This window comes from Meles meles, chromosome 21, assembly GCF_922984935.1.
Source record: "Meles meles chromosome 21, mMelMel3.1 paternal haplotype, whole genome shotgun sequence".
Taxonomy (NCBI): domain Eukaryota; kingdom Metazoa; phylum Chordata; class Mammalia; order Carnivora; family Mustelidae; genus Meles; species Meles meles.
This window is the reverse complement of record NC_060086.1, coordinates 23,518,374-23,544,703: the sequence shown is the minus strand read 5'-3', so window position 1 is coordinate 23,544,703 and position 26,330 is coordinate 23,518,374. Positions and strand designations below refer to the sequence as shown.

Here is a 26,330-nt window from a genome sequence, read left to right as displayed (position 1 = left end):
TGTTAGGGACCTGGGGTGGGCGCAACTGTCACGGGGGATTTTGAAGCAAAGAATGAGGTGACCTGGCTTGGGTTTTATTGGGATCACTTCAGCTTCTCTGCTGAGAACAGTGGCGGGGGGGGGTGGAAGCAGGAAGATCACTTAGGAGGCTCCTGGAATATTCCAAGAGAAGAGATGCTGTCGGATTGGATTGGGGTGGAAGTGCTGCTAATCGACCCGAGTCTGGGTACATTTTGAAGGAGGAGCTGATGGGATGTGCTGACAGATTGGATGTGGGTGAGGCCCATGAGTCAAGAAGGTGCCCTGCCTTCTGGCTGTTCCAGCTCATGTCAGATGCGGCTCCCTCCAGAGGCCCCTGACACCTGCAGACACGGTCCAGCCCACTATCTCTTCTCTGTGCATGTGGCAGTCAGTCCCGCTGCAACGCAGACATCTTGTTTAATGATTGTCTACCCCGTGGGAATAATGGTGCCCAGAGGGACTATGTGTGTCTCAGTGCCTCGTGCCCTGTAGACCCCAGTAAGTACTTCTCAGCCAGCAGAGTGAGAGGAACTGAATGTAGATGCTCAGGTTCTATTTCCTGATGAGGTCTCCAAATTGTCATGTTCTGTTTCACTGGTTTTTAGTGGTCTGTGTGTTTTTGAAAGCAGGCCAGGGGCTGTAAGACTGAAATTCTGTTGTGAGAATTCCAGAAGTTAATCTGATGTCAACCATATTGAAAAATGTCACTGTTGATGTGCAAGTGGGTCACAGGATCACATCTTGGCAGAGGCAGCATTTTCCGGAGGCCTAGGCCTTCCTTCCCAGCACAGTGTTGACATCTACACAGCTCAGCCCAGAGAGCAGGGTTGAGATTTGACGTGACACATTCTGAAGGTGGGGGCGGCTGCTTTCCCTCCCCAGAGAAGACAGGTCACTCTAGAATGAGGATATTCTGGTGAGGGTCAATTAGCTGCCAAACTTGCCCATCAAGAAAATTGAATAAATCATGGCTTTTCTGGATTTTTGGCACCTTCCCCCCATTTTTTACAAAAGGTAAGTAATTAAATTTTGGAAAAAAAATCATGATAAACAATGGTCTCACATCTAGAATACTAATTAATTTCCTCCTACAATTAATTTTTTAAGAAGATTTTATTAAAAAAAAAAATTTATTTTTGAAGAATCTCTGTCCCAAAACCCCCAGGTCAGGAATCACCTGCTCTTCCAACTAGCCAGCAAGGTGCCCCTTCAGGATTAACTTTTTCAATGAGAAAAGTGAATACATTTCCCCCACCCAGTAACCTAATTTAAATAAAGGGGGCGTATAATTTCTTGCCTCCTTTTTTTTTTTTTTTAAATGGCTGAGTGGTATTCCACAGTGTGGTTGTACTTATGTGATGATATTTGTGTTCATCATTTGGGTGGCTATTTGGGCTGTAATGAACATTTTTTGCATGTGTGTTTGAATTTCCCAGTGAGATGGATTTCAGGGAGGAAGCTTCTATGAAGTGGTCCTCAAAAGGTTACATCAGTTTCCGTTCTCACCCGGTAAATAAGATGTTCTCACAGAATCATGTTAGTCTCTTAAATTGTGAGCTGGCAGGTAGAAAAAGATTTCTTTGTATTTTGAGAGAGAGGGAGAGTGGGGAAGGGGCAGAAGTAGAGGGAGAAAGAGAATCTGTCCCTGCTGAGTACAGAGCCTGTGTGGGGCCAGATCCCACAACCTTGAGACCATGACCTGAGTCAAAATCAAGAGTCAAATGCTCACCCTGTTGAGCCAGCCAGGTGTCCCTTAGTTTATATTTTTATAATCAGTAGTAAGACTGAGTATTTTTAGTTGGTCTCTGTCACTGATCGTTTTCTATATGAATCCTCTCTCAGCATTTTCCAACTGGGTTGTCTTTTTGGTTATTTATATTTTTATTATTGACTTTTTTTTTTTTTTTTAGTTTTTGGGGTTTTTTTTCCCCGAAGATTTTATTTATTTATTCGACAGAGAGAGAGAGCACATGGACACAAGCAAGGGGAGTGGCTGAGAGAGAGAGAGAGAGAGAGAGAGAGAGGACAAGTAGGCAGAGTGACAGGCAGAGGTAGAGGGAGAAGCAGACTTCCCCAGAGCAGGGAGTCCTAAGTAAGACTGGATCCCAGGACCCTGGGATCATGACCTGAGCCAAAGGCTGAGCCACCCAGGTACCCCTTTTATTGATTTGTAAGAACTTTGTATATGTAGGATGGTGGTCCTTTGCCTTTGTACTTGGTGCAATATTTTGTTCCAAACTGTTTCTTGTCTTTGAGTTTCGCTTGTACCAAACATTTCATGATACATTTTTTTTATTAACATATAATGTACTATTAGCCTCAGGGGTACAGCTCTGTGAATCGCTAGGTTTACACACTTCACAGCAGTCACCATAGCACATACCCTCCTCAATGTCCATAACCCAACCAACCTCTCCCTAACCCCCTCCCCCTGGCAACCCTCAGTTTGTTTTGTGAGATTGAGAGTTTCTTCTGGGTTGGCTCCCTCCCGATCCCATCTTGTTTCATTTATTCTTTTCCTACCACCCAAACCCCCATGTTACTTCTCGACTTCCTCGTATCTGGGAGATCATATGATGTCTTTCTCCAATTGACTTATTTCGCTAAGCGTAATACCCTCTAGTTCCATCCATGTCGTCATAAATGCTAAGATTTCATTTTTTGATGGCTGCATAGTACTCCATTGTATATATGTACCACATCTTCCTTATCCATTCATCTGTTGATGGACATCTAGGTTCTTTCCATAGTTTGGCTATTGTGGACATTGCTGCTATAAACATTCCGGTGCACGTGCCCCTTCGGATCACTATCATGATACATTTCATTCCAAATGCTTATATTGCCAAATCTGAAAGTTTAACTTCATGGTTTGTGGCTTTTAGATGATGCTTTAAAAGACCTTTTTCAACCAGTACTACATTTTCTTTCGGCACTTTTATGGTTTTGGCTTCTATTGCTTAGACCCTTTTATCTATTCTTATTATTTTGTATGATATAAAGTAGCTGTTTTTGTCCCTACACCATCTAGTGATGGTCTATATCCCCCATGGATTTGAAACATCACTTAGATACCAAATTCTTACATATATTTTAACACAGCCATGTGTATATCCTTCTTCACTTCCAGTTGGACTTGCTTTTTTTCATTTTGATGCCTCAACCTTTTGACTTGTGATGTAACTTAGCTGTGAATTGATTGAGAGGTCCCATAGCTTGCTTCTCAGAGTAAGAATAGGTTTGTGCCAGGGAAGTGTTTTCTTAGTTCATTTGAGCCGCTGTACTCCACGAAGGAAGAAAGGAAAGGGACCCTGACAAAAGGCCCTTGTCTAAGTCTGTTAGAGCAGTAGCTTTTCAGGAAACCCTATCGTGTAAACTTCCACATACGTGTCATTGGCCAGAACTAAGCATGTGGCCCTACGGCTAGCTGCCGGAACATGTGGGAGGGGAGAATTTCTCACAGGACAGATTGGTACCTCGTAAAAATTGGGGTTCTCTTACTAAGGAAGTACAGGTAGGTGGGTATTGAAAGGGGAACTTGGAGGTTCAGCCACATCTCTCATCTTTTTTTTTTCCTCCTTTAGAATCTCCCCAGGTAGGGGTGCCTGGGTGACGTAGTCAGGTTGAACGTGTGAGTCTTGATCTCAGCTTAGGTCAGAATCTCAGGGTTGTGAGTTCAAATCCCATGTTGGTTTCCATGTGGGCACGTAGCCTTCTTAAGAGAAAAATAAGAATTTTCCTGGTATTCCTAAGAGACAGAGGGGAGGGGAAGGAAGAAAGAGACTGGAGGTGGGAGAGCAGGGGAGAGGAGATAATGTATAAAAGAAAATGCTCAGTCTTCATTGTTCAGTTTGATGAGCTTTAAGAAATGTACACAGTTGGCTCTTGAACAACATGGGTTTGAATTGCATGAGTCCACTTATATGTGTGTGAGTATTGACCTCAGCTCAGGCTTTCCAGTATATATAGTACAGTAATGTAAATGTATTTTCTTCATGATTTTCTGAGTATTTTCTTTAGCGTACTTTAGTGAGGGAATACAATGTAAATTACGTATACCATACAAAATACCTTTAATCAACTGTTTCTATTACCAGTAGTGCTTCTGGTCAACAGTAGGCAAGTAGTAGTGAAATTTTGGGGGAGATGGAATTTACATGCAGATTTTGACTGCACAGGAATGAGTACTCCTAAGCACTGTGTTGTTGAAGGGTCCTCTGTGTATCTGTGTCTCAGCCCCAAACACAAGACATAAAGTGTATCTGAAGCTCCAGAAGTTACCCTCGTAGCTCTTTGTAGTTAGTCTCCTTAGCGCCGCTGGTCATGTTCTGATTTCAGGATCTATGGTAGGTTAGATTTGCTGGGTCTTGAACAACGTGTGAATGGAATCTTGCCGTATGTAATTCCTTTGTCTTCTTTCACTCAGCAGGTTCTTTGAGATTTATACATGTTGTGTGTACTTGTCAAAGATAAAGAAAGCCTGATCCTGGTTAAAGTGGAGAGGAGGGATTTTAATCAGTAATAACTGTAGCAATCAGGAAAAGAGTCCCGCATGAATGAAACTCCACCTCGATTTGTAAGAAGGCATTTTAAGGACAGAATGAAGAAGTAAGGTCAGGGACAAATAACGTCAGAGAAGTAACACATTCCAATAAGTAGAATAGGTTTTGGTCCATATGAAACCGCTTGTATTTGCTCACTGGGAGACAAGGGCCTGACTTTTCAGTGTTGATTGAACAAACATTAGATGCCTTGAATTTCCTCAGGCAGGCACTAAGGGGGACTGGTGTTGTTGCAGGGTTGGGACCTGGAGCTCTTAGAAACAATGTTAATGTCTGTTTGAGTTTGTATATGATAAGCCAGGTTTGAGAAGAGGGCTCAGAGCGGTCTGACTAGAGTTTGGTCAAGGAAAGAGTCTTCGTCAGTGTAAAGTAGTTTCCTCCTTCGTATGTAGTGTGCATATACCACGATTGGTTCATCTGTTCATCTGATGATGAGACATTTCGTTGTATCCGATTTTTTGGTCATTGTGAATAGGCTACAGTAAATATTCTTATAGAAGTCTTAAATTTCTCTTGAAATTGTTAGTGGGGTGGGGCGCCTGGGTGACTCAGTGGGTTAAGCCTCTGCCTTTGGCTCAGGTCATGATCTCAGGGTCCTGGGGTCGAGCCCCGCATGGCTCTGTCCTCAGCAGGGAGTCTGCTCCCCACCCCCCGCCTGCCTCTCTCCCTGCTTGTGATCTCTGTCTGTCTCTCTAAATAAATAATAAAAATCTTTAAAAAATGAAATTGTTGGGGCGCCTGGGTGGCTCAGGCGTTAAGCCTCTGCCTTCAGCTCAGGTCATGATCTCAGGGACCTGGGATCAAGCCCCGCATCAGGCTCTCTGCTCAGCAGGGAGCCTGCTTCCCCCCTTTCTCTCTGCCTGCCTCTCTGCCTACTTGTGATCTCTCTCTGTCAAATAAAAAAAACAAAAAACAAAAAACAAAAAAAAAATGAAATTGTTAGTGGGATTGCTTAGTCACAGGGTGGGGATATATTGAAGTACTAGCCTAGTTTCCAAAGTGGTTGATCAGTTTACACTTCCCACCAGCAATATAGTAACACTCCAGTTGCTCAGCATCCTCGTTAACATTGTGTGTTGTCTGTGAAGATGACATAGTGTGGTCATGAATGATCTTAGGCGCCTTTTCATGTGTTTATTGGGCATTCACCCATCTCTTGTGAACTGTTCATGTCTTTTGGGCATTTTTGTTGTTAATGTTTTTGGTTTTGACTTACTGGAGTTTGTTATATATTCTGGATAGGAATTCTTTGTCAGGTAGTTGCATTGTAAATATATATGGATAGGAAAACGAAAATTTAAAATATTTTACAGTAGCATCTAAGACATAAACTGGTTGGGGTGACTGGGTGACCCATTTGTTGAAGCATCTGAGTTTTGATTTCATCTCGGGTGTGGAACTCAAGGTCATAAGTTCAAGCCATTTTCTGGGCTCCATGCTGGGTGTGGAGGCTACATACAAAACAAAAAAACAAGAAATAAGGAAACTAGCTAGGAATGAATCTCGTGGAAGACAAGAAACACCTCTATACAGAAAAGTATAAAACATCATTGAGAGGAATTCATGAAGACTGAAATAATTGGGAGATATGCTTTGTTCATGCATCAGAAGATTTGATGTTGTCGAGATTTCTGTTTTTCATGGCTTGATTCATGTAAACAATGCAATCCCCGTCAAAATCCTGGCCTTTTTTTTTCTTTCTTAGAAGAAATGAAGAAGTTGATTCTGAAATGTGTATGGAAAGGCAAAGGGCCTGGAATAGCCAAAAAAATTCTTCAAAAAAGAACATAGTTGAAGAACTTACACTGCTTATTCTTGCGGAATTTTAAGACTGATGGTAAAGTCACAGTAATCAAAGTCTTTGGCATAAAGTTAGATCAGTGAAACAGAATAGAGTCCAAAAATAGAGCAAGCACAGCAAGTACTGTCAATTGATGTTTGCCCAGAGTGTTAAGTCAAGTGGGGGAAAGGGAAGTCTTTTTAATGAATAATTCTGCATGAACTGGATATTCAGGCAGAAACAATACGGACCTTGACCGCTACCTGATTCTGAGCACTGAGCACACACCTTAATTTGGGATGGATTATAAACCTAACTATGAAAACTAAAACCAGGGGCAGCTGGGTGACCCAGTCTCTTAAGAGTCCAACTCTCGATTTTGGGCTCAGGTCGTGAGATCAGGGTCATGAGATCAAGGCCCGTGTCATGCTCTGTGTTGAGCTCCATGCTCAGCAGGGTGTCTGCTTGAGATTCTTTCCCTGTACCCTTCCCCCTGTGTGCTCTCCCCCCACCTCTCAAATAAATATTTAAAAAGAAAAAAAGCTAGAACCAGAAGGCAGTTGTATGAAACCATGGGAGAATATCTTGACAACCTTGAGGTAAGTAAATCTTTCGTATACAGAACACCAGAAGCACTAATTACAACAGAAAAATAGATACACTAAGAAAATTAACAGACAAGACAGACTGGGAGAATATATTCAGAATACATGTTCTTAAATGTTTAATTTTTTCTGAAGTATGTTAGCATTATTCATCCCATTATTCTATCCTATGCTATTTTTTTTAAAAGATTTTATTTATTTATTTGACAGAGAGAGATCACAAGTAGATAGAGAGGCATGCAGAGAGAGAGGGAGGGAAGCAGGCTCCCTGCTGAGCAGAGAGCTCGATGCCGGACTCGATCCCAGGACCCCGAGACCATGACCTGAGCCGAAGACAGCGGCTTAACCTACTGAGCCACCCAGGCGCCCCTGCTAACTATTTTTTTATTGTTTGTTTAAGTCAGATATGCGACACTGTATCTCGGGAAGTCTCTGATTGGCTTCTCCTTATTCACTCTTGTCGTAAATGTTGATTCCTTTTCAGTTAAGGTCTTGCCGAGACTATTCAGGGACTCCTTGCAACAGAGAAAGTCAATCTTAGATCCTATTAATCCTTGTGAAGTACTTGGCTGTTAGATGAAGCTGGAAGACAATACCAGTAGCTTCCTTTGAGAGGAGATGATAGCTCATGGGTCTTAGTTCATTGAGGCCCACTGTTGCTTTTTGGTTTTCAAAATATTTTATTTATTTATTTATTTAAGAGAGTGAGAGCGAGGGGAGGGGAGGGCAGAGGGAGAGGAGGAAGCAGACTCTGCGCTGAGCGTGGAGCCTGAATGCAGGGCTCTGTCTCACGACCCTGAGATCATGACCTGAGCCAAATCAAGAGTCAGACACCTAAATGCCTGAGCCACCCAGGCGCCCCTGTTTTTCATGGGGTTTGTTTTGTTTTTCTTATGTGATTTAAACACTTAAGGCCTTGCGGATCTGCTGAGGAAAGCAGCAGAGCTCATGGGAAGGGAAACAGACTCAAAGTCTGTGCAGGTGCAAAGTCTACTGCCCTTAAGACTTTGCTTCCTGCCTCCCATTTATAACCAAGAGTAAAACCAATGGGAAATAGACACCAAAAAATGAGACTAATCCGTGCAAAAGAACAAAGATAAAATTTAAAATGAGAGGTAGAGCAATATCTTAAAGGCCAGTATGCAGCTTGCAGTTAATATTCCAAACTCAGTAACTGATGCTAAGACTATTGGATTGATGTTTGTACTGGCAGGTGTAAATATTGTAGGTACATGTGTACGTTCATACATTGATTACAAATACACATGTACACACATGCATACACACAGACATCATTTCAGCAACTGAAGTGTTGGGGGAGGGATCACAGTCCAAGTGGGTAAATTCGTTTCAAAGGCAATAGAATTAAGTTTCATCCAAGGTTGCACAGCTTGAGGAAATGACCTTGACCTCTGTAAAAAGCGGTGCCTTCCATATGGGGGCTTCTGAGGGTGGTACGTGTTCCCGTTTGTCCAGCATGTGGAATAATGCCTGCGTTGTAGCCAGCACATATGAGTGCTACTTAGAAGTGAAATGAAGGAGCCCCCACCTCGACCCTCACTGGCTGGGAGAGCGAGGAGGGCCCTTTCTCCTTCCCTCAGATGAAGAAATACCGGTGGAGGACAGGTCACAGGTTTCCTGGCAAGTTCCCACTGTTGCAGGTGACACTCCTGCCAATAGGGGAATGTCAGGCAGTGCTGCTTGAGTGGACAGGTGGCTGGAGCGGATCAGTGCTTCCCACGGGAGGAATGTGAGATGACTTTAGGTGGCACCCAGATAGATGTTTTACGTTTTAGAAGGTATTTATTACAGGGTGTGTTAGAAGAAAGTATTACGTAGAGAGTGAGTTGACTTAAAGGAATGTTAAATGGAGCAGGTGGTTTGTGAACGTCATGAACATTATAAAAGCAATAGTTGATTCAGTGAAGACTGAGAAAGGTCTTTCTAAATCTGAGATTTTGGGGGGCGCCTGGGTGGCTCAGTGGGTTAAAGCCTCTGCCTTCTGCTTAGGTCATGATCCCGGGGTCCTGGGATCAAGCCCCACATTGGGCTCTCTGCTCCGCAGGGAGCCTGCTTCCTCCTCTCTGTCTGCCTGCCTCTCTGCCTACTTGTGATTTCTCTCTGTCAAATAAATAAAATATTTAAAAAAAATCTGTGATTTTTGGTTCTTTGGGATTTATTTATTTATTTATTTATTTAAACTTCTTGAGAGACAGAGAGAGAACCTGTGAGAGGTCGTAGGGAGGGGAGGGGAAAGAGAAGGCATGGAGCAGGCTCCATGCCCAGTGTGGAGCCAGACATGGGACTCAGTGTCAAGACTCTGAGATCACAACCTGAGCCACAACCAAGAGTTGATGGGCCAACAGTCTGTGCCACCCAGGCACCCGTAATTCATTCTTTCTGTATCCTGCAGTCACTGGCACATCGTGTTAGAGTTGTCATTATCCTTGCATGTGGATGTGGTCAGTCTTCCTTGTGGTGTGGCTGGACCCCTGCACCTGCAGCCCCTGGCTGGTTCAGTCCACATACATTTATGGGCCATTTGAAGAAGGAGCACAAATCCTGATTGCTATTCGAGAACCATTCATTGGTACCTTCTGATGAGATCAAGAAAGACCGAGTAACACAGCCTACGTCTGGTGGCTCCGGAGTGTAGGAAGAAATCTCAAAGGCGATGATAGCCATCTCTTGAGAAACACAGCCTTGCCAGTGCCCTTGGCAGCATGAAGGTCAATGTTGTGTGTAAAGGGAAGGCTTAACCAACGCTTATCAACCATCTTGAAAGGGAGGACTTAAACCAACTGAAAGGGAGGATTTAACCAACTCTTACTAATCGTCTGAAGCCTTTCATTCTTTTCAAATAAGTCTCAAACAGCTTTTTCATAAGCAGAAAACTAAAATTCTAAACAATAAGAAAAACATTAACAAACTGGTAGTGTTTCTTTTTTAAGTCTTAACAACTGATGGTGTCTTAGAATGAAATGTAGCATATGAGTAGTGTAGAAAAGTTTTTAAACAAATTAAAACACACACACACACACACACACACACACACACACACACACACGAGATATCTCTGAGGTTTCTCCTATTTCTCTGCTGTTCTTCAGCCTCCCTGCCTACCTTCTGCTACTGGAACATTCCAAGGTGCTTCCTGCCCAGAGCATTTCAATGTGCTACTCGTCCCGTCCAGAGAGCCTTTTGCATAGCTTTCTTCAATTCTGTGGGACTCCATGCAGCCCTCCCTTTTCAGAAAGGCATTACCTTTAACCTTGTCTGATGCAGGACTTTCATCCCCCATGCTGTTGTCCTTCATCTGGCATAAGCTCTTACTTCTCTTGTCTCTGTCTCTTTCCCCACTGTATTCCCAATGCCTGGTACTTTGCAGACACTCAAGTAGTACTGTTTGTCTGGATCAATAGTGTTAGCTGAGGGCGAATACAGAAGCTGCTCCATGTCATCCAGAAGAGGGCAGTAGGAAGTCCAGGGAGGAGCTCCTAGAGGAAGGCAGCTTGGTCAGCTTTTCAGCAGGTAGAGCTGCTCAGCAGTGGAGCGAGTGCTTTCTTTGTAGGGCGTGCTCAGGCGGTGGCTTGGTGTTGTTGAAGGGTTCTTGCCCTGCATGTCAGGGTTGACCAGGTCATTTGGAAGGCCCCTTCCAGCCATACTATTCTCACTGGTCTATGGGTCTTTCTCAACTGCGGATATGACTCTTGGCACTACAGGGCACTAGATGATGCTTTTGAGGATAGTGCTCTCAAACCACCAACAGTGAGAACACAATTTTTTCTCTTTTAATTATTGAAGTGTGGTTGATCTGCACAACATTGTGTCAGTTTCAGGTGTGCAGCAGAGTGATTTGACATGTCTATACGTTACTCAGCGCTCACTACAATTACATATAGTCACCATCTATCACAGTACAGTGTTATTACAATATTACTGACGATATTCCTAACATACTTTTCATCTTTGTGAGTTTTTTATATACCCGGAAATATGTACCTCTTATTCCCCATCACCAGTTTTGCTCCCGCCACTTTCCCTCTAGCAAGTTCCAGTTTGCTTTCTGTGTCAAAGAGTCTATTTTGTTTTGTTTAGTTGGAGAACAGATTTTTCTTGGCACTTATGCCACGAACACATATTCCAACGACAGCTTCACAAAACAATCTTTAACTCTTAATACATACTGATACTTTCTGTTTAACTCTTGTCGTGTGCATTTTCAAAGCCGGGGATTCGCAGACTATTACATTGATTTTATGACATGGGTGGGTCACAATCCATTGTTTGAAAAGCACCGTTTCAGACAACGGAGTTTGTTCACCCTTGTAAAACTCTGTGGGTTAATTTGCCTTGACAGTCTGGGCTTGTAGGTAATTGTGTCCCTTCGTGCATATGTGGTATGTTTCTGTGTTGAGTTGCTGCCTTGTGCAGCCGAAGATACGTGCTTCCTATGGGTATTTGCTGCAGTGGGCACATGGCCGTCTGTGGGAGACTGGTGGGGACATGTACAGGATTAGCACAGACCATAGTCAGGGCAGGAGTAACCCTTGTCAGTGTATATGATGAGACCATATGATGTCTATCTGCTTCTGGGAACTCAGAACCTAGTTGGGTGAAAACACACACACACACACACACACACACACACTCACACACCCTATCACTTTCATCTTACTCATCAAGTGAATGGAAACGAGGTAATGTGCTCAGGATAGCATTTAGGATGTTTGAGGCTGTAAGTAACAGAAGGCCAACTGCATTTGATCTATTTATTACATTTAAGAAAAGATTTATTTATTTGATAGAGTATTGGGCAGACGGAGAGAGAATCCTGAAGCAGATTTTCCACTGAGGATGGAGTCTGATGCTGGGCTCGATGCCAGGACCCCGAGACATGACTTGAGCCAAAACCCAGAGTTGGCTGCTCAACTGGCTGAGCCACACAGGAGCCCCTCCATTTAGTTTCAGTGATAAAGACATTTATTAATTCCAGATATCCATTGAGGGCAAGGGCCAAAATGGCTTCACATGGCCTTAGGGATCCAGGCTCCTTCCACTACTTCTTGTTTTCCTAAGGTTGGTTCCTTACAGTTGGTAGAAGTCCTCCACCGGTAAGCTGGGCTCTAGCTCCTGGTTTAGAACACTAAACCTTGGGCACCTGGGTGGCTCAGTGGGTTAAGCCGCTGCCTTCTGCTTGGGTCATGATCTCAGGGTCCTGGGATCGAGTCCCGTGTCGGGCTCTCTGCTCAGCAGGGAGCCTGCTTCCCTTCCTCTCTGCCTACTTGTGATCTCCATCCGTCAAATAAATAAAATCTTAAAAAAAAAAACAACAGGGCGCCTGGGTGGCTCAGTGGGTTAAGCCGCTGCCTTTGGCTCAGGTCATGATCTCAGGGTCCTGGGATCGAGTCCCGCATCGGGCTCTCTGCTCAGCAGCGAGCCTGCTTCCCTCTCTCTCTCTCTGCCTGCCTCTCTGTCTACTTGTGATCTCTCTCTGTCAAATAAATAAATAAAATCTTTAAAAAACAACAACAACAAAAAAAACACTAAGCCTTTGGTTCCTTGTAATATAGACTGGTTAGAGTTTAGGCTACCATAGCATTTTCCAGGTTGTGTAGACCAGAGTTCAGGCTACTGCACCATTTTCTAGGTTGTAGCTGTTGTGTTTATTGGTTCCTGGTTTTCCCACTATGACCTGCCTGAGGGATCTGGAAGGACTGGTACCTAATACAGAGCCGGGGGAAAGGCTTAAGTAGTCATTTGTGAGTTTTAGGAAACAATCTTGGATCTCCTTTACTATGGACACAGAACTTGTGGTCGAGCAGAGTTGTCTGACTGGCTCTTGCCAGTGAGTTTGCTGAGGGAATACATGGTGGCAGGTCTTCTAGGTGAGGTTCTGTGCTATATAGGGTCCTGGGAAAGGAGTTAGGTACATGAGCAAAGAGAGAGAAGAAATGGCCGCCAGGGAGGGGTGGGGTGATAAGGGGCCGTGTATTTGAGCACCAAGACAGATGGCTGAGTCTGCTGAGATTTGTAATGGAGCATGAAACGTGCCTGTGTTGGTCTTTGGAGGTAGCTGATTGTCCTTGACCTGGTTCCTGAGAATTGGGCTAGAACCTACTGACGTCGACTCACTTGCCTCCTTTCCTCCCTTCTAGGTTTGCAGTAAGCCTTGGCTACTGGCATGATCCATATATTCAGCATTTTGTAAGACTGTCTAAGGAGAGGAAGGCCCCCGAAATTAACAGAGGCAAGTGACCCCCTCCCTCCCAACGTCCCCTCATCAGCCCAGAGGCCTGAGGTTTTAGGGATTCATTCTTCAAAATCGAGGGTTCCAGTGTTCACTCTCTCCTGGGGCATGTGAAAGTGCTCATTAACCAACATCCCCACCAACACAGTGTATTAGGAACCTTTTCATTGATTCGTGAAAATCTGATTCATGAAAAATGGTATCTTAAGTAGTTTTATTTTATATTCCTCTTATTTTAGGAGTGAAGTTGAAAATCATTTTATATGTTTCAGGCCATTTAGCTTGTCTCTGTGTGTCTCTCTTTCTAAGGATATTTTGCTCGAGTCCATGGCGTCAATCAGCTGATAAAGGCATTTCTGCGGAAGACAGAATGTCATTGTCAAATTATAAATCTTGGGGCTGGGATGGATACCACCTTCTGGAGACTAAAGGTAAATGAACATTCGCCCTCTTCTTTCCCGAATTGTTTCATTTGTGAAGGTGCCCGCCTGGGTTAAAATGTTAAAAATATATTCAGAGGGAATGCAGCGACTGCCTGACTCACGCCCCTGTCCCCAGCTGCTTGTGCCTGCTGCCGCCTTTAGACACGTACTTGATGTCACCGGGGCTCTGGTGAAGGATGGGTGCCTGGCTTCTCATCCTTTCCTGTTACAAACAGAGCTTCTGTTAAAAACCCTTGTAGACGTGTCCTCTGCATGTGTGGAAGACCCTGCCAGTGGGATCGTGAGCCCCAGAGCCCGTGTGTCTACCATATTGATGATCACGAAGATTTTATCGTCATCGTGAGTGTCTACCGTACAGTTTAGAGATGTGCAAGGCTGGGTGATAGTGATATGACACAAAGGCCTTTCATAGCGATTCCCTGATGTGATCCCTCACCTGCTCTGTTAACGAGCAAGCACAGGTATAACTCCTCTCACAGGAAACGAGACGGGTCCGGTTAGTGGCAGATGCAGGAGCGAGTAGACTGCAGGTCCTGCAAGCCCCGGTTGCTTCCCTGTTCTCTGTCCAGAGCCTTGTGCTTGCTCAGGGGGGTGTCTTTGGGGTCTGCCAGTCGGTGGTGCATCTCTACCTCAGTGACGTGGTGTGGTGGAAGGAGCTGGAGCAGAATGCAGGGGCAGAACGTGTGCACGTGAGGAGAAGCCACTGGAGAAATGCCTCCTTGCGGCCCCACACCCTTTCGAATTGGTTCCGAGGTTTGGTTTCTCCCCGTGTCGATAATGGGTTAATAATGAATAAATCTGACGTTTTTCTTTCCTGTCAAGATACTTGAGATTTAGGCACCCCTTCCAAGGAAATGGCTATCTGTCAGGAGTAAGGAAAACAAATAGCACAGGGTAGGAAAGATACTGTGGAGGTGTTTTGTTTGATAATCGTATTGCTCTAAAGGGTTTTTTTTTTTTCTTTTTAATCTAAGTTTCTTTAAAAAAATAATGCTTGTTTGCGCTTTGGAGCCTAGGCGGAAAGGGCCCGATTTTGGCTACCCACCTGTCTTTGTAAATACAGTTTCATTGCAACACGGCCACTCCCATTTACTTAAGTCTTCTCTATGGCTGCTTTACCAGCATGATGGCGGAGTTGAGTCGTTTGAGGAGAGGCCGTCTGGCCTGCCAAGGCTAAAATACTTCCTGGTCATTGGCAGCAAGTTTGTTAATCCCTGAATGGAGAGATCTGTGCTTCTAGACAGTGTGGAGCAAATTTTGTCTGCCAGTCATGGTCTCATGCACCTTCCACCCGGGATGGTCCCCCGGCTGCACCAGCAGAGGCTTAGCAGTGGGTCACAGGCTTTCTGCTTCCACCACAGTGGGAGCTCGTTCTGTATGATCTCAGACCCAAGACTCTGGGGACAGTTGAAGGCTCCCGCCTTCCAGCAGCGAGCAGCAGTAGGGCCCAGGAAAGCCGGTACCACCACAGATAAAGAGTCATGGGATAGTGAACCCCTTTAAGGAACCTTGGCTTCTCTGTGTCTCCCAACTTCTATTTCCACACAACCCAAGGATCTAGGACCCAGGGGATGGGTGTCACCTTGGGCAACCTGTGCTGCGGTCGGCCCTGCGGGATCCCCTTTGAATCCGAGGGCTGTCCTTCCTCATGGCTCTCCCTGGAGCTGTCTGGGACCCAGGCCCTGTCCTGGGTGTCCTCCACACCTCCTGTGACTTGCCAGCACCTGACAAATAGGTGTCAGAAGCACTTAGGGATCCCAGAACCCAAACTGGAAGTGTCATGTGCCGCAGCCATTTTGTTCCTTTCCCAAAGCCCAGAAAGTAGATGTCTGTTCCTTAGAGGCTCCAGGTGTGCCTCTGGATAGCTTCCCTCCACAGTGACCCCTTACTCAGAATTCTCCTGAGGGTCAAGTATCTGATGCCTGGGGACCTGATACGTGACTCGATCCCATGACCCTGAGATCATGACCTGAACCGAAATCAAGAGTTGGCCACTCGCTCGACTGAGCCACCCAGACACCCCGAGGCAAAGCTCCTTATCATAAAGTAAGAAGTCCAACACAAGGCATAGGAGTGTATGCTGTCCTTCATTTGCTTTCAATCATTCTCATTTGTCTTGGAATTTTATTTTATTTTATTTTTTAAAGATTTTATTTATTTGACATAGAGATCACAATTAGGTAGAGAGGCAGGCAGAGAGAGAGTGGGAAGCACACTCCCCGCTGAGCAGAGAGTCCCACACGGGGCTCGATCCCAGGACCCTGAGACCACGATCTGAGCAGAAGGCAGAGAGGCTTAATCCACTGAGCCACCCAGGCACCCTTGTCTTGGAATTTTAGACTCTCCTTAACCTTTCCTATTGTGAGAGTAACATTCTGGAAGGGTGTTTTTGGGTATCCTAGCAGAAATTATGTCCTCATCTTCCCTAAACATTTCCTCCCGGTAGCCTCAGCCAGCTCGTCCATCGCCCCATTCTGCACAAAACCAGGCATGCGTGGCAGCTGTGAGTGTGAACGGTTGGGATGGCTGAGCCTGTATCTTCTGATATCCCAGGAAGCGGTCTTTTTTTCTGTCCTCCTCTCTCCCTCTCTCTCTCCCTTCCTCTCCCACGAACCAGACCCACTCAGATTTTCCACAAGGGTGAGCAATAGCTGGACCTACAGTTCTGACACTCACCCTTCGGTGTCCCCTCCTATTAGGAAACGCTTGCTCGTGATTTCTGCCCCCATCATGCGGGGTTGGTGACCCCGCAGTCTCTGCTTCCCGTCGCCGGTGACTGTCCGCATACACAGTGTTCTTGTCTGTGCAGTGGTTCACGTCAGAAACGTGGGTGTCATCCCAGCCTGCAATAGCGACACCGTGACCAGATTCTGGATACCGGCACCTGTCTTTTCTTTGTCTTTTCCCCTTGAACAAACTGGTTCTGTGTTTCTGGAATAGAAGTACGGGTGGACACGGGTGTTCAAAGAATACATGGGAGGGGGCAATGCCAAGCAAGTCAGCAGGCACGGAGCACCTTGTTTCTTGCTAGGCCGTAGGGTCGTGAGGAGCTGCTGCAGGCGACAGACAGGGTGTGGTTGGAAGAGGCCAGAAAGGGGTGTCTGTGCAGCTGGGGGTTGAGGAGAGAAGGCATTCAATAATAGTCATCGGGGGCGCCTGGGTGGCTCAGTGGGTTAAAGCCTCTGCCTTCGGCTCAGGTCATGATCCCAGGGTCCTGGGATCGAGCCCCACATCAGGCTCTCTGCTCAGTGGAGAGCCTGCTTCCTCCTCTCTCTCTGTCTGCCTCTCTACCTATTAAAAAAAAAAAAAAAAAAAAAAAGAATAGTCATCAGGGCTGTGACTGGACATGGCAGACATGGAGAGAAAGTGCTAAGATGGCCGGGGCGTGACCAGGCTGGGACACAGATGGGGGAGCGGGGCCGTGAGTGTGTGTGTCTGTGTCTGTGTGGGTGTGTGTCTTTGCATGTGTTTCCCAGTGTCTTTGTCTCTGTGTGTCTCTGTGTGGGGTCTGTGTGTCTCTGCATGTCCCTGTGTGTGGGTCTGTGTAGATGTGTTTCTTTGACTCAGTGTATGTGTTTGTGTGTTTCCGTTTGTCTGTGTGTGTGGCTTTCACACTTGCTTTACTGCAGCCCACAGTAGACATCATAAAGTCTCACCCATGCCGCTTACTCTGGCAGGTTCTGCTGTGAGTGTCGCCGGAGTATTTCTTTCTACAGGAGTCCTCACAGCCCCGTGAGGTGCTGTCCCTTCTCTACTGTGTGGATGTGGAAAGCTTGGCCCAGGGAGTTGAGTGACTTCCCAGCACCTCGTAGCAGACAAGTGGCTGAGCTGGGATCTGAACCCCATTCCCCGGCTCCAGAGTGCCTACCCTTTCCCCCCACCACACTCTCCTCTCACGGGAAAAAGTAAATGTAGCACAAAACAGTGCTTGCCCTCACCGTGGCGGGTGCTTTGTGATGTTTGCTGTTGTATCCTGTTTGATCCCCCACATGCTGGCCCCACCCCCACATCGGTTTCCTGACCCTCCCTGATCTGTCTCAGTCTGCTTTTTGGCAAAGTCTGTTAGGTCCTACATCCCCAGGGCCTCTCAGTGCCTCCCTGTCTCCATCCCAGTGGCTGTTCCCCCAGTTCCGGATCCCCATGACTTCCTCCCTGGACCTTCTTCCTGGATGGCTGTGAGCACCTCCTAACTTTCATCCTCCGTCCGTTCTCCACACGGAGACCAAAGCCACCTGAAACTTGCATTTTTCACCATATCGTTCCTGATTTGGGCCCTGAAATACTCTGTTGCTGTTTGGGGCTTAGTACTCGGTGCATGAAGATGGTTAGTAAATGTCTGAGGGGGTATAGAATTAGGAAACTTACTGTGTATTTTTCCTCAGGATGAAGATCTTCTCCCAAGAAAATATTTTGAGGTTGACTTTCCGGTCATAGTCACAAGAAAGCTACACAGCATCAAGTAAGTTTGGCTTGGACCAGACAACAGAGCCAGGTAGATTCAGAGGCAACGGTTAGAAGGGGCCGGTCTGCATGCTGGGGACCTCATTTTAGGGGCTCTTCTCTTGGACCTCCTGCCCACTTTCTTGCTGGCCCCGGCATCCTCATTCCAACCTGTGGAGCAGTCTTCCAAATGCAGTCACCCTCTGTCATGACAGTTCTGTCCGTGAGCGTCATTTGTCTGAACCTTGAAAAGAAATGACCTACAGTAGTTTGATCATCTGAATTGTTCTGTGTGTTGTGTCTTCTTTGTTATCCCCAGGTGCCTGGCCCAGAGGGATGCGTAGTAAATATTGTTCGAGTGAGTGACGAGGAGACTAAATGTAGGCATTTACTGCATGTGAGATATTCTGGGTACCACCCTGAGGTCAGGTTTTAAGAAGTTTGCAGAGCTGTCGAGGATGAGTCTGTGACTCTCTTCTGGGAACTTTTTTTTTTTTTTTTAATATTTTATTTATTTGACAGAGCAGAAGCGGGAGAGCGGAAGAGGGAGAATCAGGCTCCCTGCTGAGCAGGAGCCCAATGCAGGACTCATTCCCAGGACTCCGGGATCATGACCTGAGTCGAAGTCAGTCGCTTAACCAACTGAGTCACCCATTTGTCTGTGCCCGGAGCTTTTGTGGAACCATGCGAAATGGATCAGGGGTCACTGAATGGGACCATTCAGTGCTCAGAGCAGACTCGTGAATCCCAGTGGGGAAACCGAGGCTCAAAGCAGTGATGTGAATTTCCCTCAGGGCACCCGTGGAGGAGGTGGTGGAGCTGAGATTTAAACCCTGGCCTGAAGCCCAAGGTCAGGGCTTCCTGGTGGTTTTAACTTGTGCTCCCTTCCTTCTTTCTAAGTGATTTAAATAAAATGCCAAGTCTTATATTTTAAAAAAATTTTTAATGAACCTAAAAGTTTCAGCTTGTCCTTTGATGATGTCTAGTTCTCATCATGCGGAAATATTTCCAGTATGAGACTGTTTTAGCTTATCCTATGAAACAACGTTTTCACTCTTTCCAAATGCAAGATTCTGTTACAGTAAATGTGCTTTTTAGTTGCCGCCTGGCATCTGAGACTGTGTATCTGCAGAGGAGGATCCGGCTTGGTAGAACCCCGTGTGAAATAAGAGTACATGGGCTCTCTCTTAAGCCCAGAGGTGGCTTCTAGGCTGGAAAAGACATTGGCCTTTGTGTGTGGTTGTTGTGATAGAGGATTCAGGTCTCCCAGGTCTGATTTTTGGCATATCCTGGAGGAGAGGACTCGTCACATAAGTGTTACTGACTTCAGGTTTGTATAGGAGTCCGTTTTCCAGATAACTGTGAGCAGTAAGCACTGGGTTATACATTTTGTTGGAGAAGAGGCAGGAAACTAGAGACAACTTGGAAAACACTGGAACATCAGGCAAATTCTGAGTGATTTCTGAATGTTGAGTATTTCCTGATGAGATTGAGAGTGGACATCTGATTCTGAGTGTCCTGCTTAGTGACCTCCCCTGAGCCCCGATCTGCCGAACTGTGACTGCATGTGCCCAGGGCCAGATGCCACAGAGCAGAATGCCCTGTGCAGTCAGTGGCCCTTGCTTTGAACAGCAGCAGGATGTGTTTGCCGTTTCTGGAGAGGGTGTTTGCAGTTTTGCTGAATTTAAGCTCCTTGCCTCATTTCTGTCTTTCCCATCTTTCCACAGAGTCAAGCCTTTCTTATCACAACCCATCATAGAATTGCATTCAGAGGACCCACTTCAAATCGGCAAGTACCCTTCATACGTGTTACAGAATGGGCTATAGAACTCTCTTTGCTTTCTTTCCCCTTTTCCTTTTAAAAGGGTGTGTGTGTGTGTGTGTGTGTGTGTGTGTGTGTGTGTGTGTGTCTGAGTCTGAGCCTGCGTGTGTGCACCCATGATGTCACAGGTGTATACTTCTGTGATACATTTACACAGTGACGGAATTTAAAACATGTGCATAGGTCCCTGTTCTTCAGTCTTTACAGAATGTTTCTCAGTGATTTGCAAAAGATGCCAAAATAGATTTTTTCCAAAGATCTCCAGTTCCAGCTTTCCTGGGGAGCATCCATTCTGGCAGCCTCAGACCCTCAGTCCACCCCCACCGCTCCCCGCTGTCTGTACCTGACCTGTGCTGTCCATGATGTCTCCTCCTTGTTCCCTCTGCTCGGGTTTTCGCTCTCACGTTTGAATTATGAGTGTTGCCAGCAACACTCTGCTCACCTCTAAGCCTTTTGAACCCAGGGAAACCTCTTCCAGAATGTTCCCTCATTTTCAATCTCTGTCTAAGGGAGTAGTTCAAGGGACTTCTTAATAATTGCTGTCAGGAGCCATGCCCAGAGAGGATGGCTTTTGTGGTTGGTGGACACAGATGACACAGGAACCGTCAGACAACCAGACAGGCCTCTATGCAACCACAGTGCCATACTCCTGCTCCTACTGAAGAAACTCCCCCAGAAAAGAACATCTCCCCCATCCCTTGTTTCCCTCCTACGAATTGTAAGTAGATCCTCTGCAGGCTTTGCCGTTTCCTGGCCTAGCTGTTTTCTCCACACTGTAGCTGTCACAGTTCTCTTCATATTGGGTGAATACTTGGGTCAGGAGGATTACTGATAACAAAAAAGTTACCACCTTGCATTAGCTTTGATCCATCAGTGCAGGAATGTATGAAGTAGAAAGTAAACACGCTCCATCATCTCTCCCCCCACCAAGAGAAGCAGCGTTCAGGGTGTTTCCTCCTGTGGATGAAGAGCACACCTAGAGATGGAAAATATCACACATGAGAAAACACACAGAAAGATAATCCAGTGCCTGGCACGTAGAGCGTTCCATAAATTGTTGTTGAGAGACCATATATACACATTGAATGAATACATAGGGTGTAGTTCAGTATATATCTGTTGAATGAGTGAATCTGTATTTCTCAAAATGAGTAAATTCAGGTGTCCTTTTAATAAAGTGAATCATTTATACGTCCTGCTTTGTAGCTAGCTCGCTCTTTCTGCAACCTAGTGACCCGTGACTATCTTCGGGTCGTCATATATAGGTCTGCCTCATTTCTGATGGCTTTCTAGTTCTCCTCAGCGTGGAAATTCCATTTTCCTTAATGTACTCAGTACCGATCGTCCTTTAGACAGCTGCGTGTTTTATGGTGTTCTCTTAAGCGGTACTGTAGAAAGCACAGGTGCACGTGGGTATGTACAGGAATTGCTGGCTCAAGGCATTGTCCCTGGTGAATTCTAAAAGCTACTGCCAAATCGTTCTTCGAGACCCTCTTTACTGATTTGTATTTTCATGAGAGTAGATGAGGGTTCCCTTTCCGTACACCCTAACACTGGCTGTTATCATTTAAAAAATTCTGCCAAACTGCCAAGCCTATTAATTTAAAACTTTTTAAAGAACTTTGTGCTGATGAGATGGAGTATCCTTCCTTCCTTGTACTGGCCTGCTGGATTTCTTTGTAAGTGTCCATTGGAAATGTTGCAGTTTCATTTTCTTTTCAATTTCTGGGAATCCTTTAGAACATAAGGATATATTCTTTTTTTTTTTTTTTAAGATTTTATTTACTTATTTGACAGAGATCACAATTAGGCAGATAGGCAGGCAAAGAGAGGGTTGGGGCGGGGGGAAGCAGGTTCCCTGCTGAAGCAGAGAGCTGGGTGCAGGGCTCGATTCCAGGACCCTGGGATCATGACCTGAGCCGAAGGCAGAGGCTGTAACCCACTGAGTCACCCAGGTGCCCCAAAGATATATTCTTTGATCAAAGTCCCTCATCAGCCTTTTTTGAGCAGATTTTTTTCTTAGTCTTCTGCTTGCTTTTGAACTGTGTGTTTGTGTCTCATGTAGACACATTTTCTCCTCCTTTGCTTTGTAGTTTTTGATATTGCCACCATACGGAGAAAGGAGAATTCGAGTAAAAATAAGGGACATATAAATATGAGTGAAGACCTGAGAAAAATCATAGGTGATCATAAAGCTGGCACAAATGTCATCGAAATACTACCCTGCATCCTCTGACCCATGAGGCTGTGACTGTAAGATCCTCCACTATTTCTTTATGATTAGGAAAGGCAAAGTGTTGGTAAACTGGCATGTGCTTGACTGTTCGATGCATCCTGATTTCGGGAATGTTAAAGCAGAAAAATATATGCATCTTGGAATTGACACTTTTGTTAAGCTGAATTATGCATGGGGTGGAAAATTCCAAGTATATAAATAGGCACACAGTGAAAAATCAGAAGGAGTAAATCAGGTTCTCTTACTCTGCTCCTTAAATCCTCCTGCTGGTTGGGATCCACACGGTTAAGCAGGTCTCTGTCTGCCTCCTGACTTGACTCTTGACTGCAGTCATTCTGAGCTGGCCACATTGTCGTGCCGCAGCCTGACCATGCCACGCTTACCGTCACCTTCGGATCTTCCACTTCCTTCTACCATGGCCTGGAACTCTTTTCCCCTAATTTTGCTTGCCAGTCTCCTTTTGATCACCTCTGTCTTAGCTTAGCTGCTGCCTCCCCTGAGAAGCTCTCCATGACCAGCAGGTGAAAGACTGAACCCTGTCCCTCCTACTCTTTTTGTTTTTCATCACCTTTTATTTGCTTCATAGCACTTAACACTCTGATATTCTCTTAATTCTTCCCTTCTTTAATGATTCATTGTCTCTCTCCCTTCTCTGGGGCAGGTAAGCCTCATGAGAGGTAGTGACCTGTCTGTCTCCTGTTCATCACTGTGTCCCCAGCACGTGGAACAGTGCCTGGCATGCAGAGATTGTTGATTGAATAAATACACACCTGAATGGCCAAACAAACGAATGTGTTGGTATTTTTGTAGTACATCTCAACTCTTTTTTTTTTTTTTCGAATGAGGGAATCACTCACTCCATGCACGCCTTTTAGCAACATGTACATTATTTGCAAGAAGGTGCACAAGTGTTTGGGAATCATTTGATCTCATAATAGGGCAGATGTGCCTTCAGAGTCTATATATTCCTTTTCTCACTTGGGGATTGTGGCACCTGGAGCTCTGACTTTGGGTTTCCCTGCTTCCCTGATACCTAGCAGGCTCCTAGGAGGTATGTCTTTTAGCTCGTGGTGTGTAGCTCAGTGTATTTGAGTCAGCTAAATGGGGTTATCTGCATCATGAGGGTGTTCAGACGCACTATGGTTTAGCCTCTTTCCCTTTTTCTACTGTGACCGCTCAGAGCCGAGAGAACCTGAGCTGTTGGCAACAATATAGGATGGCTGTTGGATATTCCCGTTCCTTCCATGGTTTGTAACCTTGAGGAAGCTGAGCAAGCAGTGCTTCGGGTATACCACCAAGCAGTTTGCTTTTTTTTTTTTATTACAATCCATTTTTAAAACTTTTAATTGATGATGTTTTTAGGCATACATAAAAATAAACTTGTGAATCTCTATGTATGCAACACCTAACTTAACTATGACCAACTTCCTGTACCAGTGGTTCTAAAAGAGTAGTCCTAGACTAGAGGCATCAACACTGCCTGATGTTAGAGATAGAGGTTCCTTTTTTTTTTTTTTTCCAAGATGTTGTTTATTTATTTGTCAGAGATCACAAGTAGGCAGAGAGAGAGGAGGAAACAGGCTCCCCGCCAAGCAGGGAGCCCAATGTGGGGCTTGATCTCAAGACCCCGGGTTTACGACCTGAGCCGAAGGCAGAGGCTTTCACCCACTGAGCCACCCAGGCGCCCTGAGATACAGGTTTCTAACTTTTGAAAGAATTTGAAAAAATTTCTACTTTTGAACGAACTGCTGAATCAGAAACTCAGGGGGTAGAGCCCGTCAGTCTGTTTTAACAAGCCCTCCAGGTGATACTGATGGCTGCCAAAGCTTGAGAACCACTATATAGACCATTTCATCCGATCTCTGCTGGAGTGTTGTAAAGCAAATGTTATCATTTTATTTTACTTCGGTATCGAAACACTATTCCTTTAATCGCAACATCTCACAGATTGGCACAACGTATAGAAGCAGCCAGCCAATTGGTACCATTGTTTGCGTAGGCTTTTCCTTTGACTTCCTAATTCCACTCATAGAAACCTACTTGGCAGTTGCTTCATAATGTCTATATAAAGATGTTCACTGCAGTGCCTCAGATAGAAAAAACTTGGAAATACCATATGTCTGATAGTGAGAGATTGGTTGAGTAAGTTGTTTTATCCACTCTGGAATGCTAGGAAATCATTGCAGAGAATGATGTCATTGATATTACCTTTAAATAAGGAAAGCAGTTTTCAAAAGAAGAATTGGCCCTGTTTGTTTTTTTTCTGTGTGAGGTATGTATGTATGTTTGTGTGAGAATGTGTTTATGTTGTATATGTGAGTTTAGGCACATAGGAAAAAGGACCAGGATGTTCTACACAAAAATACTAATAGTTATCTCTGGAAGATGTGGTTTTAGTTCGTTTCTACCTTCTTCATTCCTGATTTTTCCCCCCACAACGGAGCATGTATTTTTATAATGGAGAAAAACAATAAATTTACTTTAAGTTTGAAAAAATCATATCCATTGAAATTATAATTTCTTGATGAATTTTTATTGAAATGATCATCTCTTCTTGGATTTGCAGATGGAAACCTGTTGGATTCAAAGAGATATGCTGTTATTGGAGCAGATCTCCGAGATTTACCTGAACTGGAAGAGAAGCTAAAGAAATGTAACATGAATCCACAGTGAGATTTTTTTTTAACCTCTTAATGCGTTTGTGACTTCTTGCTAATAGGAGATAAGGCCAGTTGAAATTGCAGCATGATACTTCTGTCCATTTTTTATTCTGAGATATTATCTCATTGCTCCTGAGAGTGGTTTTCTGTAGTATTTTTAGAAGCAAAGTTCTCAATCAAGCCCGTTTTCCCATCAGAATAATGTGCATTGCTTTTGTAACATACTGATGCCTAACATAAAGTTTGAGAGAGGATAATTTTGTGCATAGAAACGTGTAATTACAATATACAAAGGATTAGAATGTGGAATATATAAAGAAAAGCTACTATTGAAAAAAGTAAGTCCCATAGGAAAACAGGCAAAAGACAGATGACAAGGCACCTCAAAGAAGGAAGTGAATATATGAAAAGTTATTGAACCTCGGTAGTAATCAGATGGAACTCTATTTTACTCCAGCCACGTCAGCAAAAATATAAAAGTCTGACATTATCAGGTGCTGGCAAGGTTGTATGAGAACAAAAATGGTCCTGCACAACCGATGCAAGTGAATTTCGGACAGTCATTATGAGCAACAGTCTGGAAGTATCTACTAAATTTGCAGGCTTATGTGCCATGTGATATAGTAGTTCATTCCACTTTTGGTTGTGTGCACCTCGGAAAGGTCTGCCTGTGCAAGGAGGACGTTCATCATGGGTGCTGTTTTCAGTAACAGAAAAATGGAACCATTCTCACTATCCATCACCGGAAGAGTGAGTGAGCAGTATGTAAAAGGCATGACCTAGATCAGCATGGAGAGAGCTCAAAAACATAATGTTGCATTAAACTAAGAAAGTCAAGTTGCAGAATAATATGTACAGTGTGATGATACCAAATGTGTATCAAACCCTCAAAATACAGTACTTCCATGATTACATCTGTGTATCACAGAAGTATTTTAAAAATGGACCGGAAGGGTTCACATCAAATTCTTGGGAGCAGGTACATTTTGGAAACAGTGGAGGAGAGTGAGATACGTGGTTTTAGCACACTGATACTGGTCAAAATGAGACTGGAATTTAACAGTAGTGGAGGGTAAAGACGTGTCTAGAAATCTTACTGTTAGTGAGGATGACACTTTCAACAATATTGGAAGTAAGTAACTCAAGAGAGAGGTTTGAGGGGAAGGTAGGAGAAACACTTACTTAAAAAACAAATTGAAGGCAAAGAATCAGTGGCCAGTGGGGAAGGTAGGAGAAAGAGTTAATTAAAAAATAAATTGAAGGCAAAGAATCAGTGGCCAGTGATCAGAGAGTAGCTGTTCGGGAAATCACTGGTAGAGAAGAGGCTGTAGAGTGGACAGAGGACCAGAGCCTTGGAGGGAAGGGAGAGCTGTCCTTCTTCCGAGAAGAGAGGAAGGCGGGTGAGGACAGGTGCAAATACAGGTGAGTTTGGGCTGATGCAGGGGAGGGAGTGTAGGGAGTTGAAGCTTGACCTTCCGGGTCCATCTTTTGTTAAAGTGGTGATGGCTGTC

At 44.8% G+C, this 26,330-nt stretch overlaps 1 protein-coding gene across 1 annotated transcript in view; it reads left to right on the top strand.

Annotated features, from left to right (window-relative positions):
- The window catches only part of LCMT1 (leucine carboxyl methyltransferase 1), a 53,398-nt gene that overhangs the window by 6,531 nt on the left and 20,537 nt on the right, over nt 1-26,330 (top strand). Inside the window, exons 2-6 of the mRNA XM_045992467.1 lie at nt 13,127-13,218; nt 13,528-13,649; nt 18,044-18,120; nt 19,829-19,890; nt 24,726-24,828. Coding sequence (XP_045848423.1) covers nt 13,127-13,218; nt 13,528-13,649; nt 18,044-18,120; nt 19,829-19,890; nt 24,726-24,828 — 456 coding nt within the window. The remainder of the gene's footprint in view (nt 1-13,126; nt 13,219-13,527; nt 13,650-18,043; nt 18,121-19,828; nt 19,891-24,725; nt 24,829-26,330) is intronic.